The sequence below is a fragment of the Leopardus geoffroyi genome, chromosome B4, assembly GCF_018350155.1.
Source record: "Leopardus geoffroyi isolate Oge1 chromosome B4, O.geoffroyi_Oge1_pat1.0, whole genome shotgun sequence".
In the NCBI taxonomy this organism is placed as follows: Eukaryota; Metazoa; Chordata; class Mammalia; order Carnivora; family Felidae; genus Leopardus; species Leopardus geoffroyi.
In genome coordinates, this window is record NC_059341.1 from 57,769,942 (window position 1) to 57,788,708 (window position 18,767).

The 18,767-nt window shown below is 33.8% G+C and overlaps 1 protein-coding gene across 18 annotated transcripts in view; it reads right to left on the minus strand.

The window, feature by feature from the left end:
• SOX5 (SRY-box transcription factor 5) overlaps positions 1 to 18,767 on the minus strand; it is a 1,013,293-nt gene that overhangs the window by 398,006 nt on the left and 596,520 nt on the right. For 4 of the 18 annotated variants that reach the window (XM_045466152.1, XM_045466138.1, XM_045466137.1 and 1 more), the window contains exon 1: positions 8,968 to 9,141. The exons of 8 other annotated variants lie outside the window; for them this stretch is intronic. In XM_045466152.1, the coding sequence (XP_045322108.1) occupies positions 8,968 to 9,005 (38 nt within the window). In that variant the 5' untranslated portion in view covers positions 9,006 to 9,141. Of the gene's footprint in view, positions 1 to 3,616; positions 4,021 to 8,967; positions 9,144 to 10,316; positions 10,727 to 18,767 lie in introns of those variants that run through there. 6 more of the 18 variants (XM_045466155.1, XM_045466154.1, XM_045466153.1 and 3 more) reach the window with 4 other exon arrangements.

Here is an 18,767-nt window from a genome sequence, read left to right on the forward strand (position 1 = left end):
AACTGAAAGGTAAATTGAGAAATGATTCCACTCGTAAAGGCTGGTCATTCTTGCATCAGTGCAAAAATTCTGACCACTAGAGTAAGGAGCTAGGGATGTCTCAAAGGAGCTCAAAGTGATGAAATTTTAAAGGTGAGAGATTTAGAAACTATCCAGCCCATCTTCACATTTTACAGATGCATACACTAAGACCCAAAAATTCTTCCTAGTCCATAGGGAAGAGCTAGAACTTGAGATGTTACACCCAGCTAATAACACTCTCCACATGGTTTACTTATGAAAAAAACAAAATTAGTAAAGATACTGACACATGTAAATTTCTACCAGAAAAAGAGGAAATCATTTGATGTGTTAGAGAAATACTCACAATCCACAAAATATTGTTCATCTGATCCGTATGCCTTAGGCCTCTGACACTCTACTTTCTCATCTTTATCCAAAATCTCAAATATCCTTAAATTTTATTCAAGCATCCCTTGAGCCACCAAACTTCTTGAATTCAAATTTTCTCTTCAATATGCATGACAATGCTACCCTCAGATTTCAAAAGGAAGAACACTAGTATATTTATTCTTCACAAAAGTGTTAGTGGCTCCCACTTATCTTTTAGTTTACTTATAAAAGTTCATATATTCTGCTCCTTTACTTTGATTCTTTACACTGCTATTAGGATCTTTTGGACATGATTTTCTTTCTCTAAAAGAATGCTTTTAAACCATTAATTATTTCTAAACTCTTTATAGGTCAAATTGGATCCATTTTATTTTTCCGGTAATGTTAATTTTTTAGAGGCGAATATACAACCATATTTATATCCCATAATCCTTAGGGCTCTAAAAACAATAGCTCTTCCTTCTATTTTCTATATTCTAACTATGTTAAGGGCTGGAGGGAAATACAAGTTCTTCCCTGAGAAATGGCATTCAGTGTTATCTTTGGTTTTCTACTCCTAGGCGTTGTATGATTAATGGTACTTGGAATATTACATAAACGGTTTCTTCACATCATGATGATATTATGGGAGAGATGACGATCTGAATCTGACATTGTACATTTAGTTATCACTCATTCAAAGTTGAATTAATAAATGAATCAGAAATTGAATAGTTTGATCATCACTTCATTCCTTTCTCTACTAAAGGGTATATATTATCTAATGAATCTTCAACATAGATCTCTTGTAGTGCAGGTGAAAAAGAAGAAATAAGAACATTAATTTTATGGGACATACATATTCCTGTAAACTGTTTTCCAACATATGACGAAACTCAACAGCAAATAAGGAGTGGGAGCATGAAACAAAGAGACATCAGGAAAAGAGCAAAAATAAAGTCTTTGGACTTTGTAAATTATTGCCCAACAAATCTGGCCCAGGTAAATAACCCAAAGAAATAATAGAAGGCAAACAAGTAAGACCTTAACTCTGGAATCAGAATAAAAATGTTTTACAACTCTGTCAAGCAGCCTATAGTAGCTGTGAATGAAAAAGCATAGCATAAATAAAGTATTGTTTCTTTTAATATTATGTTCTCAGGTGAAGGGTATTTCTCATTTTCAAAGTTTGTGTTTCTTTTTCATTACAATGTTCTTTTATTAGATAAGTATAAAGTTGTTTAAAATGACAACTCAACAGCTCCTATATGAAAGTTCTACAACCACTTCCCAAACAAACTATCCTCTTGGCATACTGATCCTAATTAATATAAAAAACTAAATAAAAGCAGAAACAAAAACAAAAAACAAAAAACAAAAAAACCAAACAGATCCAAAATCAGTAATAAAGTAAATCGTTTACTACATTTTAAAATAAATTATTTTGATTAAAAATGTATCAACCAAACACCATTTGGGCCTGTCTTTTTTTACTACTAGATTAATATATATATATATATATATATATACATACACACACACACACACACACACACACACACACACATATCAACAAGCAAAGCAGTTTAACCCTTTCCCTTCTTTTCCCAGTAGTGTTCCTGAAGCCCTTAAGGAGAAGGTACGTCCTTTATAAAATTGCTTCTCAGTGTCCCAACTGATCTAACTCTCTTAAGTTGCCAGTATAAAAACCTTGTAAGGCTTTGAGGATGCTTTTTTTTTTTTTTGGCCCAGACAGTAAATTTTATTTCTCCATATAACATCTATTCTGACTGTATCTGATTCTTAGGCTTCAATGTGACAGAAAAGATTGGGATGGGTAGGGGAGGCACATGTGCGCAGAACATAATATAAAAGTCTCTGCATCTCCACAATGAGAAATATTAAAAATGAAGCTACTAATACATTTTTAAGAAAGATCATATTTTCTGTTTCTCAACATTTTCTTTTTTGAAAAACACATTCTTTCAAAGATGTGAAGAGCAGAAATAGAACGCTGTTACATATGAAAGTTTCAATGGATTTGCTGCCAGCAGCTTTTCTTTATAGTGTTCCTCTTACCTACAGTATGTGTTGGCACTGGCAGGTAGCCCTAATTCGTTAGTAGCCAAATTATTTTTGTCCCTGAAGTACGAGAAATCTCCATAGCACATGAATGAGACATGGTTTACTAGTTTACACACATTTTTATAACTCCAAGAAACCAAAACTCATTCACAAATGCTTTCATTTCAGCACAGAGAAGGGCTACAGAATACTAGAGATACCTACTTTGAATTCCTGTTCCCCACTCTCCATGAGAAAATAAAGAGGAAAAAAAATATTTTTAACTTCAATAAAAAAAAAAAAAAACAACTTTGGTCCTTAATGCAAGAAAAACAAACAGCTTTCTGTTCATCACACTCCACATTTCAATAAAGTCAAAATATTTCAGTATAAGGTCTTAAGAAAAAATGTCATTTAGTAATAAACCTAAATGCCTTCAGATAAGAATTCATCATGACGGCACAGCAGGTATAGATAATGTGGTTCACAACTAGCATCCTCATATTTCATGATTACCAGCTCCATGTATATACTGTTACACCATCTTCAGTAAGTAATAGAGAAAAAATAGGAAGAAAAAATAAGGAACACTTAGAAATAAACATATAACACAAGTGATGATTCAGCCATAGCAAAAAAAAAAAAAAAATTCTAAGGCAAGACAAAAGTAAATATATTAACACTAAAGAGCCAAGTGACTGAAATGTTACTTAGATAAAAGATTTAAAATACAATGAGACGAGTTCAGGTTTGAATTGATTTAAGGTTCAACACTGACTTCAAATGCCTATGGACATCTACAAGGTTTTGGTTTTAATTTTCCTTCTGTCATGTTTTATGGGTAAAAGTCCTTAAACTACCTTGTAATAGATTAATTACTTTCAAGCTGGGTGACAAAAGGGCATAATGACCGGAAAATGATACAAAAGAAACAGAAGAAGCATGTTAACAAGTTTATCAACAAACCTGGGAAATTCTCATGAAGTACAGATTAAGGTTCAGTGGTTCCAAACTGGCAGCATTCAAGTTGGGTTCATATTTGGGTTTTTTGTTTTGTTTGTTTTTTTAAACCACCTGTCCTAAAACGACATTGTTTATGCTAATTATCTTTGTTTATGCCACAATTCTGTTTGTTTACCACATTCTTTTAAAATACCATATCCCTATAAACAGTTCTCACCAGAATTCTTCTAAATCTTGTTTCGGTCTGGTCCTTCTCGGCAGCCCACTGAGCAGAACGCAGCTCTACAATGAAGGCGCAAGAGCTGGGAACAAGTTTGAGTCTCTGACTCCTCAGGCTGGCAAAGGCAGGGAGTACTGCTGAGGTTTTACTCTCAGGCTCCAAGGGAAAAGGATACTGAATGTGTAGAAATGCAACACCCCCCTATTGGACAAGCAGAACCATACGCCACAGGATCTCCAGAGATGTATGAACTCTCAACTAGTAAGTGAAGGGAAGAATAGATAAGGCTAAAGGGAAAGGCATGCAGTTTCCAAACTGCAGAAGAAAACACAGAAATCAGAAAGCATAACAAGTCTTCTCCTGAACCATGATCAGTTCCTGCTTAAAATGAAGGAATATGAAGCATTCTCCTAAAGTGTCCCAAATAAACACTATTCACTTAAGCAAGATACTATCAGTCCTTACTTTTTTTTTCTTCTCTAGCAATATCATTTGATGGTGTTCACTTATAGAGCATTTGATCTTTATATTTAATATAAATGATGATGCTATCAATCAATGAAAAGGATACAAGGAGAGAATGAATGAAGTAAGGAAGAATTTGCTATGTTTTAGTCCATTTCCTGTTCAATAGATATTTTCCACTAACAGGACGATGTTTCATGTTTTGGTCAAATCTTTGAACATCTTTTTACCTGATTGCCATCATCTGGGTCAGACACCTGACATATTAAATTGTATGTGAGTTACTATAAGAGAGATATGCAGATTGGTTTATTTCCCATGCTGCTAGTTAACCTCATTGAACTTATAAATGAACAACAAATTATGGAAGAAAGCAAAAATCCATCCATTATACTTTTTCAGCTAATCTATAAAAAGGGAGATGTTCAATCTACATAATACACATTGGCATTATACATACTGCCATTAGGTGTTTGGAGAATTGACAGTGGGAAGAACAGACAATAAAGATCAGACTTTATCCATGAATGTAATTTTGCTTTGTAAATTCATGTGAAATCGCTTCTAATTCTATAGAGGAGTAACGTACTAAAGTATTAGAGCTGGTCTTGTTATTTGCCTCTCAGGTACGATGCGTACACAGATTTTAGTTAAAAGCTCCCTAAGAACAGGTAAATACGTTACCATGTTATCTTAGGCTTATTATATTTGAGAAACATAAGATAAGAAAAGAACACATCAACATGTAAAGTAATCATAACATTCACACATTTCTGTATCTGTCAACTTGCTAAACACTGAGCAGCACACAGTGCCACCTGACATTTAACCCTTAATTGTTCTCGGTGATCAGTCCGGTCTCCTGCTATGTCTTCAGGATAGGACTAGCGTCTGACTGTGATAGAACTATAATGTGTCCAGTGTTTCAAGTAAGGTTTATTCCTAATAGCTGAATTAACTTGCAAATTATTGAGACAGCAATTAAAACCTATAATCAGTGGTAGACACCCCTTCCTCTACAAAGTAGCAATAAAAAATAAATAAAATGAATTAAGGCATGTATCACAACATCCTAAAAATACAGCATCAAACTTATAGGTTTACAGTTGTGATAAGGTTGACAGATGTGAACAGATAACTTTCCTTTGATTCACACCTAGAGGTCACCTCCTGACTTGAATGCACTGATCACTCATAAAGTTTCTAACTAAGCTGAATAAATATGTCTGGGTAATAAATATTTTATTACTATGGCCAAACTTTACGTAATTCAAGTACCGCTAATGTAAGAGATATTCTTGCGGTCCGCTAATAGTAATTTTACATGGTAATTACAAAACAGCTTTTCACAGTACCTGATGTATATTTCTGTCTTTAGAAAAAAAGCACTTAAAATTTTCCTGATGTCAAAAATTATTTCTTTAGTCAACATGACTACAAAAAATTTTGATGGGAATATAGAGCAAACTAGTTAGAATTTTACTGCAGAAGGTTCTACTCCTGTAGTGGTCTTTTCAACATGTACAAAATAGACAGTCTGTTGTCTGTACCCGTTTTGAGAGAAGCAAAGAGGTGATACTATAAGCTTAATTTGCTTCATCCCACTACCTTTAATCCCAACTTTTTTCCTAGACATTATCAGCCTGTCTTCGTAAGCAATCATCTTACACTTGCTTTTTAATTAACTCTCTAACATAAAGCGATGAGAAAGTCTAACAAGTAGCTTAGTCATAAAACTATTACACTATAATCAAATAGGATAAATATAAATATAAAGGAAATAATAACACAATACTATTGATAGTATTAAAATTTGGTTTTTTATTCATCAGAAACAAGATAAAATTGATCTTTAAGGCAAATATTTTAAATATTTTCATTCTAGGAATATGAAAAAATAGAGTATTCTGAAAAGAAAAACCTTATGTCTTGATTTTTTATTTATCACACTTTCTTTTAAAAATTGTAGGAGAGTTCAAGTGTTCTTTGTCATGATGCTATTAGTGACATTTAGATCACGTTGCCAGTTATGTTTCCTCTAAATAGTATAATGTAAAAGACATTGCTTACAAATAATGTCTCAGAACATACTTTGCCTATTCACCCACACCTGAGAATTGTGCTTTTCATTACTCATAATCAGTTATGACAGTGATGCTTAAAAATGAAAATAAAATATTTCTACTTGTTTACTTTTTAGAATCACTCTTCAATTTGTTCTACCTCCTGAACATTTTTTTTTAACAATGAAACTGTTACGACTTCTGAATTATTTAACAAGTGCTTATTAGTCTGACAGCATTGACCATGTTCATTTCTAGGGCTGATAATACAGACATAACCAATCTAAATCCAAATTTTGATCCTGATATTTAAGTTTTGAATATCCCTTGAAGTTCAAAATAGTCTACAGGTTGAAAAGAATAACAGAAGATGGATAGGACTCTACCAATGAAGTTAGAAAAAAAGATCACATAAAACTTCCAAAATATATGAACCCAAAGCCACTTATTTATAGCCTCTAGAGCAAACTACTTTATTTCATAAAGAAATGTAAAAGTTTTCTTTTCAGATTTCTGACTAAGTTTGAGTGAATAACTCATCTATGGCAGGTAAGCAAACAGAATAAAAATTAACACTCAATGGAAATGACCTACTTATTCAATGAAAGTTGCAATAGTTGAAAAGAAAAAAAAAAGCTGACTATATGTGACAGTGCAGTTATAGCAAATATACCTCCTTTGGAGAATATAAATATTCAATATTAAGTCTGCAAGATATACTCTATGTGGGTGACTATAGATACTCACTCGTACAAATTCAGTGTAAACAAATAGTAATGAATTACTGAGATTTTTGTCTGTATTACCAATTACAACCACAGGGGAAATTATTAAGAAATTGTATATTGTATGATGTTTAAAAAATTATTTCAGCTACTAATATTTCCAAATATTCTGTCTATACTAATAACTCTATTGATGATCAGTTGCTTATTTAATTAGCCAGCAAGAAAAGCATGCCTTTGGGTGACAATAAAATGAAATTCTCACCAGGAGTAAAAAAAAAAAAAAGTTAAGAGATTTGAACATCAGAATAGTAAAGGGAAAAGTTTAGTTCAAAAGAGATAATTGAAAAAAATACAAATAAAGTTCACAGCAGGAAAGCTTGCCTATATAGAGAAATAGGTTACAGCCTGTTAATATGTAACTACCTTTTTATAAGAACAGTCTGTTAACAGGCTTACAAATCAGACTCAGAGTTTTATTTTCAAAAAGTATATAGAGTTGAAGGTAATCATGTGCTACTCTGTGCACGCTAGAAAAATTACTGTGGTATACATATTACAAACTGCAACACCAAGAATTAGTATGTCCCAATGTAAATAACTTCAGTATCTACATATGAAACAGGCTATATGTGCAAACAAAAGCTAACTATTTTAAGGAGTTAATATACAGAACTTTGAAAAAAATTAATTCAAGATTGTTAAGAAAGCTCAACCATTCACTGGAATTATCTTGTGAAGATGCACCCTAATTAAAAAAAAAAAAAAGAGGAGGAAGAAGAGATGAAATGAAAGAAAGAAGACAGCATTAAAGTATACATGTTAGCTATTTTACTTTCTTCCTTGATCTGATGTTGGCTACTCTAATATGTGACCACATTCAAGCATTATTTTATTCTCAATACCCTTCTTCTCTTCCATTGCTTCACTTCTAGAATGTTTTAATCTTTGTCCTTTCTTTTTTCGTCTTTTCATATCAAATTCAGTCGTTTGAGCGATGAACAGCTTGACTTAGCATATTTTTAACCAGCTGGTCTAGCACCTAGCTTGCATTGCATAGTCAGATACAACAAATGTTTATACAGAAGGTAGCTTTCATGAAAATGAAAAAAAGCCTGGGTATCATGCATCCTGGCTTTTTTTAGCTTTTTTTTTTAATTCACCATACAGAATACAAAGTTTGAATTCTTTTTAATGGCAAACAAAATTCTATTTATAGTTCCAAAAAATGAACTTATGCTGGGATAAGAACTCAAATTTAAAAACTGCAATGTGTACTTATAGGAACACGAAGAGGGCTAAAATTTTTTCAAAGCCCTGTTTTACTTGCAACAACATCAAATGGAAGGATATTACACACATTTCTCTAAATAGGAACTACTTAATTACAAATACACTTCTTCTCATCATAGCAAAAGGGAAAAATACAGTAGATCAAAATTAGTTTAAGACAACTAGCACAAAAAGTAGCTACTAAAACTTAGAAAGGGATCATCCGCATTTCCCTTTTCTTGACATTTCCAGAGTACTATACTGATATACTGCTGTGATGTTAAATTTTCTTTAAAAAAAAATCTGCTCTCTTATATCAACAAAAGGTCATGTGCTTTACTAGGCAGCTTCCAAAGTTTTACGGAAGGATCAAATAGGAACTTATAGCCTCTGTTTTAACCACCACTGAACCCTTCTGTCACCCCAGAAATTAGGAGACAGAGATATTGAAAATGGTAACACTCTGCACAAAAGCATTTAAAAAGGTGAAGAAGGGGAGAAAAATATCAATGAAGGAAGAAAGTAAGAGAGGGAATGAGAAAGAGAAAACCAGCGAGTGGAAGCGAGAGAGATGCTTAATGTTCATTTAATTTCCTGTTATAGGACACAACCTAAAAACATTAACAGAAATCTCGGAGACTTTGCCAATCAGTTCAATTTGGTCCGGGCAATCACAACAAAAATCAGCTAACAAGATTGCAGAAGCACTAGCTAAAAGCTTTTCTAACAAACACGTTTTAGGGAAGCATCTTCCAATTGATTCAGAGATGACTGTAAAATGAGAGTTGTACTTCAATATATTAGGGGGGAAAACTGTACTCACCTTTCAAACTCCTGAGGTAAATCAGGGTCAGTAAGCATGCTGGAAAAGCACAATTTCCCTTTGTCACAGCAGCCACCTATGATCGTCTCCAACTGAACCTGTCAAGTGAGTCCAAACCTTCTAAACCAATTGATTTTCTCTCTCTCTTCCCTTCTCTTCTCTCCCTCTCTCCCTCCCTCCCTCCCTCTCTCCCTCTCTCTCAATCTTTCTCTCTCTCTCTCTCTCTCTCTCTCTCTCTCCCCCTCTCCCCCCCCCCCACCCTCCTCTCCCTCTCCTAGGACTCCTTGACCAGTCTCTTAAAGGGGTAGCGCACTTCCAGCAGCGGGGTCTGGCTGCTCCCCCCTCCGCGGGAGCCGCGCTCGGCTGCAAGGCACTAGACAACCTCAGGGTGCCTGTCCTTTCCTTTTAATTCGCTCTTCTAGACATCACCGAATGTGAGAAGTCAACTCATTTAACACGTCTCCCATACTCTCTCTCCTCTAAATAATAAGTCACACACACACACACACACACACACACACACACACACACACTCATACACACACAAAACAGTATGATTTTTTTAATGCATTTGCTGCTCATTAAAAGAGATCTGTATACTAAGAGAACCACGACTAAACTGCATTTATTAACTAATTAAGCAAAAAAATAGATGTTGGTAATATCATTTTTACACAAAGAATTGTTAGTCCCTCTCACCCCTTTCTAGGCTCTCTCCGTGCGCACACGGAAACACACACACACACACACACACACACACACACACACACACACTCACATACACACAACAATCAGGCATTGTTCTGAGGGAAGAAAAGCAACTTTGACAGATTGAAATATAGCAGAGGCCCCTTCAAGGAAACCTGTAAACAACTTGTCACTCACTCTGTCGGTCTCACTGTTAGCTCGTGCTTTCCACAAAGTGGTGCGAACGTCCTGGCAACCCAACCAAAGTTTCCTCAGCTCCAAACTCCATAAAACACGATGTGCGATGTGGAGGGGAATAGGTATCCACATGCCAAAATAATACACACACGAGGGAACAAAAACCCAAACCACACCAGAAAGATGGTACCAACAAACTGTCCTGTCCTGGATTGCTGGGGAGGTCAGAGGTAGGAAGCGCTCCCCTGGCTGTGGGTCTCTTTAATTTCCTCTGCCCAGGCAGCCACAGATAACAAGGTGGACAAACTATGGCTTTACAGATCCTAAGCTGGCTGGCAAGGCACAGCCTCCATAGCAGTTCCAATTATCTAGATAAAAATCTGGCAGGCGAGGAAGGTAATCAGGTAATGTACCTTTGACATGAAATGACAGAGGCACATACACACACAGAGAAAGACACTTACACAGACACGCATGCAGAGATGGTGGCTGCCCCGCGCACCGCAGCATCTGGTCAGGGAGTGAGCACACACTCACCAACACGAGATAGTGTGCATTCTTCACACACACACACACACACACACACACTCAGTCACTCACACACGCTCTCCACTCCTACTGGGAGGGTTCATTCTGCACAAAAGGCTACATTACAGAGCCCGCCCCAATAAGGGAAAGAGAGAAAAAAAAGCCTTCCATTGTTGAGAGGGCAGGTCAGTTGATTAGATTTTCTGTGGAGAATTCCACGAGGAAATTCCCTTCAAAGCCGAAGTGATTAACTGGGGGCTATTCTGGAAATGGAGCAGACAATGGCTCAATAGTCTGCACAGCCAATGTCCAGGCTGGCACTGAACTCACTTTAAAAAAAAAATAAAAGCCAGACTCCCTGTTCTTTTCCACACATTCCCCCCCAACCCCCTCCACTCCTTCCAACTTCCCCTCCCAATTCCTTTTATTTTGCAGCTGGACAACATTAAGGGCCTTTAAAACCACAAGGGTTGACCCCATAGCAGTTTGATTAGGTCCCACTTTTTTTTTTCTGGCGACAGGCAGACAGTAAGTTTACTTTTTTAGACATAGACACCTTACACATATTCCAAACAGAAAAACCAGTTATTAACCTTCTCATATTAATAAATGTATTCTTCATTGAAAGCTTATACATTTTTTGACAAAGTTGATAATGACTTAATAACAGGATCCATCATTCACAGGATATCCTAAAAATAAATGTATACATACAACAAAATCAATGTGGAATAAGATTTAAGCATGTCACTATGGAGTTAAGATACTAACAAAACACAGAATGATGACCCACCCTGAAAAAGCTGTTAACAAGGGATGTGGCAAAAATGACTTGATGCTGACATGATTTTCTTTTTCAGCAGTTGGGGAAGGGGGAAGGATATTACTCACTATCCTTGTCATTAGCCTCAAATTATTTTTTTCATTACAACAACAACCCATTCCTACATAGCAAAATAAGTGAATTGTTGCATTTATTTTACATACCTATTTTTTATTTAAGACCTTATGGGACCTACAATCTAATACGGTCTAATTGATAAAGTATACAAGAAATAATTTTGTATATTGTTAACAGTGGTTATGGGAACTAGGGAACGGTAGCTGCATGGCTGCACACACTTTAAAAAATAGTTTTTAAAAGATTTCCTAATTAGGGTATCTTGTTTCATCTAATATCAATAGAGAAAAATGAAGAAGGAGGGAGGGTGAGTTCCTAGGGGCAATGGGAGATGAGATCAGGAAGAGGAGGAGGCAGCAAGGAGAGGATGCAGGGAGAGCACAAGGAGGAGACATAGTGGCAGCATAAAGATAGAAACAAAGATAATGGCCATAAGGCAGGATGCTGAGATCCGTATGGTCCCAGCTGCTGTCTTGCTACAGCTACTACCTCTGGTTGTTTCTCTGAAACTCTAATCCAGAAGGTCACCAGAGCAGGTAAGAAAGCGAGTATGAGTTTCTGAGGCCAACTTTACTAGAAAGGAAAAATGCTCATATCAGAATCTTCCTTGCCTTTGGTTTTATTTTCATAGACACTTGATCTATGTATTGGTAGGTATACATATATGAAATAAACACAAAGAACATATAGGAAAATGTTAAATGGTTTGGAAGTTAGTTTACAATCTCAACATGTTTCTATAAACATCCCTATAGCCTTTCCAAAACAAATTATTTCTTGCACAATCATCCCTGCTAAGCAAATTGAAACAGACTAGGAACTAGACAGAAAACCTGCCCAATATAATAATGATTATTCTAATAATGATACTTTGAACTAATGGAACTCCAAGCTCATAAGGAATTTTGTTCACATAGATTAGCTCATGGATCAGAAAAGAGTGAGTACTGGTATATCCTTCTTTCCCAGTGTTTAAACTTGGGCAAGAGGAATTTAAAGTCATACAACTAATTAGTGGCCCATTTGTTACTTGAAACCAGATCTTATTTCACTTGTGACACCATAATACAGAATAAAATAACAATCCAGAATTTATAGCTGAATGAAAATCCCAAGATAGTACTTACTTTTAACAGACCTAAAGGCTTTCAAATAATTGTTAATAAAATTCAATTTGATATAATCTCATTGGCACTAAGTTGGTGTTGTATTTGATGGTTGAATGGAATAAATATTTTAAATGTATCTCTCTAGGCCGTAAAAGTTTTCTCTCGTTTGAGTTCTCTATTGCAAATTAACATTTCTGCAAGACTTTAGGATGTCAGTAAAAGAGAACACAATTCTAAAATGTTCTTCTCAAATCCTGTTATTGATAATATTATAAAATGATTCAATTGATCCAATGAATCCAATATTTAATAGTAAATTACTATTATAAATACTTTCATTTTATATTAAATGTTAAAATGTGTAAATATTAAATATGTGTTAATGACTAGCACAATATATGTGTTAAATAAATCTATATCCTTTATCAATTGCCTGAAAAGTTTAAGATATTCAATTTGTTATATATCTGATATTCTCACCCAATGTGGGGCTTGAATTTAGGACCCCCAGATTAAGAGTTGCATGCTATTCCAACTGAGCTACGCAGGCACCCCCAGGTAAGTACTACATCTTTAAAAGGAGAATTCAAGAAAAATTTGTAACAAATCTAATTATATATATGACTACAATTCAAATTGTTTCATATCCAAGCCCTCTAGGATAAACACGGTAAGAAAAGTTAAAACCAAAATAAATAAGCAAATGATCAGAAAGCACTAATGATAAGTGAATAATAATTAAATTGGTAGGAAATATAAAAAATGTCTACAAACAAAGGTACACAAACAGAAATACATCTTCAGAGCAGGAGAGAGCACAAACTACAATAGAAACTCCATAAAACAATTTTTCACTTAATGAGTCTCTTTGACACTGCTGAAACAGTATTCTGGAGAATGGACTGAACCTGAAAAGCGTGCTTTTGAGTTCATGTTGTTTCCATTGCAAATATAAAAAGGAGACTCACACAGGCTAAGGAAATACAAGATATGCTCGGGAACACTGTTGGAAAATTCTCAAAGAGAATATCAGGAACTTTAAAGATCATAGACAAGTTATTTCCAAACTTAACCCTTTCCAGACAATGTTTCAAGCAAGCATTTCTAATATTTTTCTTCTAATTTTATTTTATCTGATTTTCTTTTTTAATGTTTATTTATTTTTTGAGAGAGATTGAGAGAGACAGAGACAGAGAGACAGAGGCAGAGAAGGAGCAGGGAAGGGGCAGAGAGAGAGAGGGAGACACAGAATCCAAAGCAAGCTCCAGGCTCGGAGCTGTCAGTGCAGAGTCAGATGCGGGGCTCAAATCCACGAACTGTGAGATCATGACCACCCAGGTGCCCCTTTTTCTTCTAATCTTAAAAGGAACTGTTTAATTCCTCTACTTTAAGATGTAATTGTTACACACCTTCTACTTTAATAACTGAAATTGTAATATGTTGTCACGGGTACAGATTACATTTTGATATTTTATGAATGTTCCTACCATCAAGCTACAGCTTTCACATTTTATGGAATTTGGAAGGTTATTTTTGAGAAATAAAACTTTTAGTATTATAACCACAATAAATTTAAAGCAAATCAGTGTCAGACAATACCAACATTTGACACAAGAGGCTTTAAGAAAATGTACATCTATTTTTCCCCCACGATGTTATTTACTTCATCACAAAAACATTTGAAAAGAACCCACTCTCTTAAAAAAAAAAACAACAACAAAGAAACACAAAACTTTCAACCAATGTATATCTGTGAGTCATTCACCAAATGCCTGATAAGCTCACCATGACCTATCACGTGTGGCTTCAAACTGACTTAGAGTCTTGTAATTGGACCTCTTCAGAAAACAACTAAGAAATTCAATAGCTCATGGTTTTAAAAATACCTAAACTTTCAATTTCCCATAATGCATTTTTTTTGCCAGGAAATTGGTATATAATAAGAGGTTATAAATTCAAGGTTTTTGTACCCTCATACTTTCTGTATTGCCATTTGGTTAGTTAGAATATGAATTTTCCTCAGATCACGTTTTTGACCAACTAGTGTTCTTTAAGTGTTCCTTTTCACTTTAGAAACTCCGTTGTCATACTTGTCTCAAAGAGCTGATGCCATTCCCAGTCATAGTTCCCACTGATTGATACCTTACTATTTATCTCCTTTAGAATAATTTAAAGTGACAAAATGATAAATTTTATTTTTTGAGAACTTTCTATCATAACTGTGAAACATATAAAACAAATGATCTCATAATATTAAAAAAAAACTACATTAGATATGTAGCTGTATTATCCCAACTACAAATGAAGCAACCAAGGCTAACCAATAAGTTAATTAATTTATCTGTGGTCCCACAACTAATAGGTACAGAGATGGAGAACATCAAACCTAATAAGATCTTTCCTTGAAGTTCTCAAAAGGCACCAAATTCTGACTTATGTCAATATAACCTAATAGTAATTAAATATTGAGTGCACAGGAAAGTGTTCATAACTATGTTTTAATGTTAAGTGATGTCCAAACTTTGAACAAAGTTACGTGGAATGAAGATTGCCCCATCCTCACAAATGATATAAAAGATGGTTCTTTGTACAACAATTAAAAAGAATTAAATAATAGTACTCTTATCCAATTTATGGTGATAATAAACATCAAAATTAGTACTACTCATCATATAACTTGGCTCTTTTTAACAAAATAATTTCTAAACATTCTCTTTCTTTTTTTAAGGAAACATTCATTTTTATTTTATTTTATTTTATTTTATTTTATTTTATTTTATTTTAGAGACAGAGCATGATCAGGAGACAGGGGCAAAGGGAGAAGGAGAGAGAGAGAGAGAGAGAGAGAGAGAGAGAGAGAGAGAGAGAAAGGAAGGAAGGAAGGAAGAAAAGAAAGAAAGAAAGAAAGAGAGAAAAAGAAAGAAGGGAATATCTCAAGCAGGCTCCACGTTTAACACAGAGCCCAATGCAGTGCTTGATCCCAGGACCCTGGGATCATGATGTGAGTGGAAACCAAGAGTGGGATGCTCAACTGACTAAGCCGCTGAGGCACCCCTAAATATTCTCTCTCTCAATATGATAATTTTTGATATCCCAGGGAAAATACAGGAGCCTATTTTGCTGTTCCCTATGTAGCTACTTTGTAATGGAATTTCTGTCTTATAGAAAGAATCATTTCAGGAAAATAAGAACAACTGGACTTATACTTTATTTATTTATTTTTTATTATTATTTTTTTTTGCTCATTACACAATCATCTCTCCTTGCGATAAGTGGTGATTTCTAATGGTTTGCAGTTCATGAGGATGAGAGGTACATGAACCAATCACTCTGGTAGTAAAAATCATGATTCCTATTGAGTAAAAAATCCATATAACTCATGAAAATAGAAGCCATATACATGGGATCATACATTAAAAGAGTGCTCTTAACCATCAAACTTTCTGTATTATTTTCAACCTGGAAAGAAATTCAGGGAATGTACTGCATTGGCATTTTACCTAGAGGCAGACCCAAAGTGAGAAGTAGCACCATAATGTTGCTACAATGTAGGTTGGGTTCTTACTTAGTAGATGATTTTTGCAAAATAGTTTAGTACACATCTTTCAGGGAAGTTTTTCACTATAGATGTTATATGCATTTCTTGATATTAACTAATCAGAGTAGAAATAAGAGATAAAACTGAGTAAATTAGGAAAACATTTGAACATTTAGCTTCACTTTTAAGTTAATTACACCTATCTATCATTTATAGTGTTCCTTTGCACACCAAGTAGATGATAAATCTTAATCCTAGTAAATGAAAATATTACCTATTAGCAACGTTGTCTACTTACATCTAGAGCAGCCCAGGTGAAAGAATTATGGCTAAACTGAAATGTAGGAGTTTGTGTTCTAAGATAGCCTCTATTCCCTCCTTACTAGTGGCATGGTTTAACTTAAATCTTTAACATCTCAGGAAAAATGATTTTTAAGGTCCCTCTGACTCTCAAATTCTGACTCTATAATCTCTTCTTCGATAAGTCGATTTATAATGTGCAAAATAAAATTTCCTACCATTCTCAGTTTTATCCCAATTATATATACTTTTAAAAAATGTTTTGCAACTACTCCCTGTAGCTTATTTTAATCCTTTTAAATATGTAACAACTCGGCATTCACATGTCAATACAAGATGATGAGAAAAATAAATCTATCATTAATGAAAGTTAATTCTGCTAAATTCATTGAAGTTAAAATCATCAGGAGAACTTAACTGGTCACAGAAAATGGCCATGTTTTCAAAAGAACTAATTTTATGACAAAATTCACCTCTTTGTGATTCTGAAAAATTTGTTGTACTTGAATTTTCAAATCACAACTTTCATTTTTTTTCTGATATATATGAATAAACTTATTAGTACTATCAAATAAAGAGAATTAAAAGCAGTTTCTTACTATACTGAACATGTCATATGTGTGTGATGGTAGTGAGTGGCACACATGGAGAAATAAACGGAAGCGATTCTACCTTTATCCAGAATTTTAAAACATCAAATGAGAAACTCAAACTAAAAAGTTGAAATCCTGACAGGTAAATTGTGTTCAAGAAAACCTAGTTTTTAAAATAAATTTTGTGACCACTCTGTAGAACCCCTGCCAAATAGACAGCTTCTTTTATTTGTATTATTGTTAAAAAAATGACTCACTGCCGTAATTTAGAAAATAATTCAGTCAGACTATACACAGGATGAAAATGTAAGAAAACAGATATTACCAAAAGAATGTATTCATTTGATGACTCCATAAGTATGTATCAAATCTTTAACTCACAAGTGTATAGTGTGTGTGTGTGTGTGTATGTGTGTGTGTGTGTATGTGTGTATACACATACACACACACATATATATATTAACATATATGTATTTGTATCCTGTAATAAATGTATATATATTTGTAAACTTCCCTGAAACTGAAGAACTATTTAGGTATCAAATGGTATATTAGTATTTTAAAATACCTATTAATTAACTCTAAACAAATCATGGATTTGCAATCAGAAACATTTATTTTAAAATCTCACTTGAAATCAAAGCATAGACTAAAAGACTATATAAGCATTTGTAACACAGGCCAATATCCTAAGACATCTTAATATGAATATATATATATATATATATATATATATATATACACACTATATATATATTATATAATATATACTATATATTATATATACTATATACTATATAAGTTCTTACCAACTAGAAATCTACAATTTTTACACAGATAATTTCATTTACTTTTCAAAACAAATCTAGAGTGTCTCAGTTACTGATAACAGTTCCATGTCATAGAAAAGGTAAGTGAAATACAAGGACAAAAATTATCCAGCTTCTGAGTACACAGCTTGTCAGAGGCAGAACCACAATTTCACACAAGTCTTCTAATTACAAACCTAGTGCCCATTACACCGTGCAGGAGAGCTACTTCCAAAAATTATAGGCAACACAAAATCAAATGATAAAAGTATTAATTTGGGAGACAAATAAAATTCTGTGGGGAGTTTAAGTAACCAGTGATCTTAAAATATGATGACCATTTTCTGAACTTCAAGAATTTAGAATTCGTTTGTTGGAGTTAATAAAATATAGATCAGAGAATCAACTGAAAACCCCAGAAGCACTATGAGAATTCAAAATTACAGTGGGGAAAAAAAGTAATATGTAGAAATCAATAGCTTTCATATATATGCTAACACTCAGCTACTAAGAGATAATGAGGGGGGAAAAAGGCCCTATTAGGATTTGTAGCACAAAAGATAAAAGAGCTAAGAAAGAATGCATTCACATACAAGACTGAATTGAAGAAAGCTTTAACATATATTGAAAGACATACCATGTTCCTGGATAGGTAGCATCAATATCATAAAAAAATGTCTTTTCTTTCTAAATTAATGTATAAGCTTAATAGTGAATTCAAACTAAAATGCCAGCATATGTTTAAAACATTATATAAATTCATTCAAAAGTTAATGTGAAGCAAACAAAACAAAGAGGAATAATCAGAAAAACTGAAAAAGAATAAGGTCTCAGATCACCAGAAATTAAAATATAATATAGAGACTCAAAAATTTTTTAAAAATGTATATTGAACGGATTCAAAGACCAAAGGAATAAAAAAGAAAGTACTGAAAAAAAAAAAACAACAACAACACAGAGTGGGTATTTAGGATATTCTATTTAATAAGTAGAATAGTAAATAGTAAATAGTAAACTCCACGCAAATAGGAGTATAAATTCCAAATGGATAAAGATTCAAATGCAAAGAATAAAATAAAACAAAACAAAAACAATAAAACAAACAACAACAAGAATAACGTAAATCTACCAGAAGGG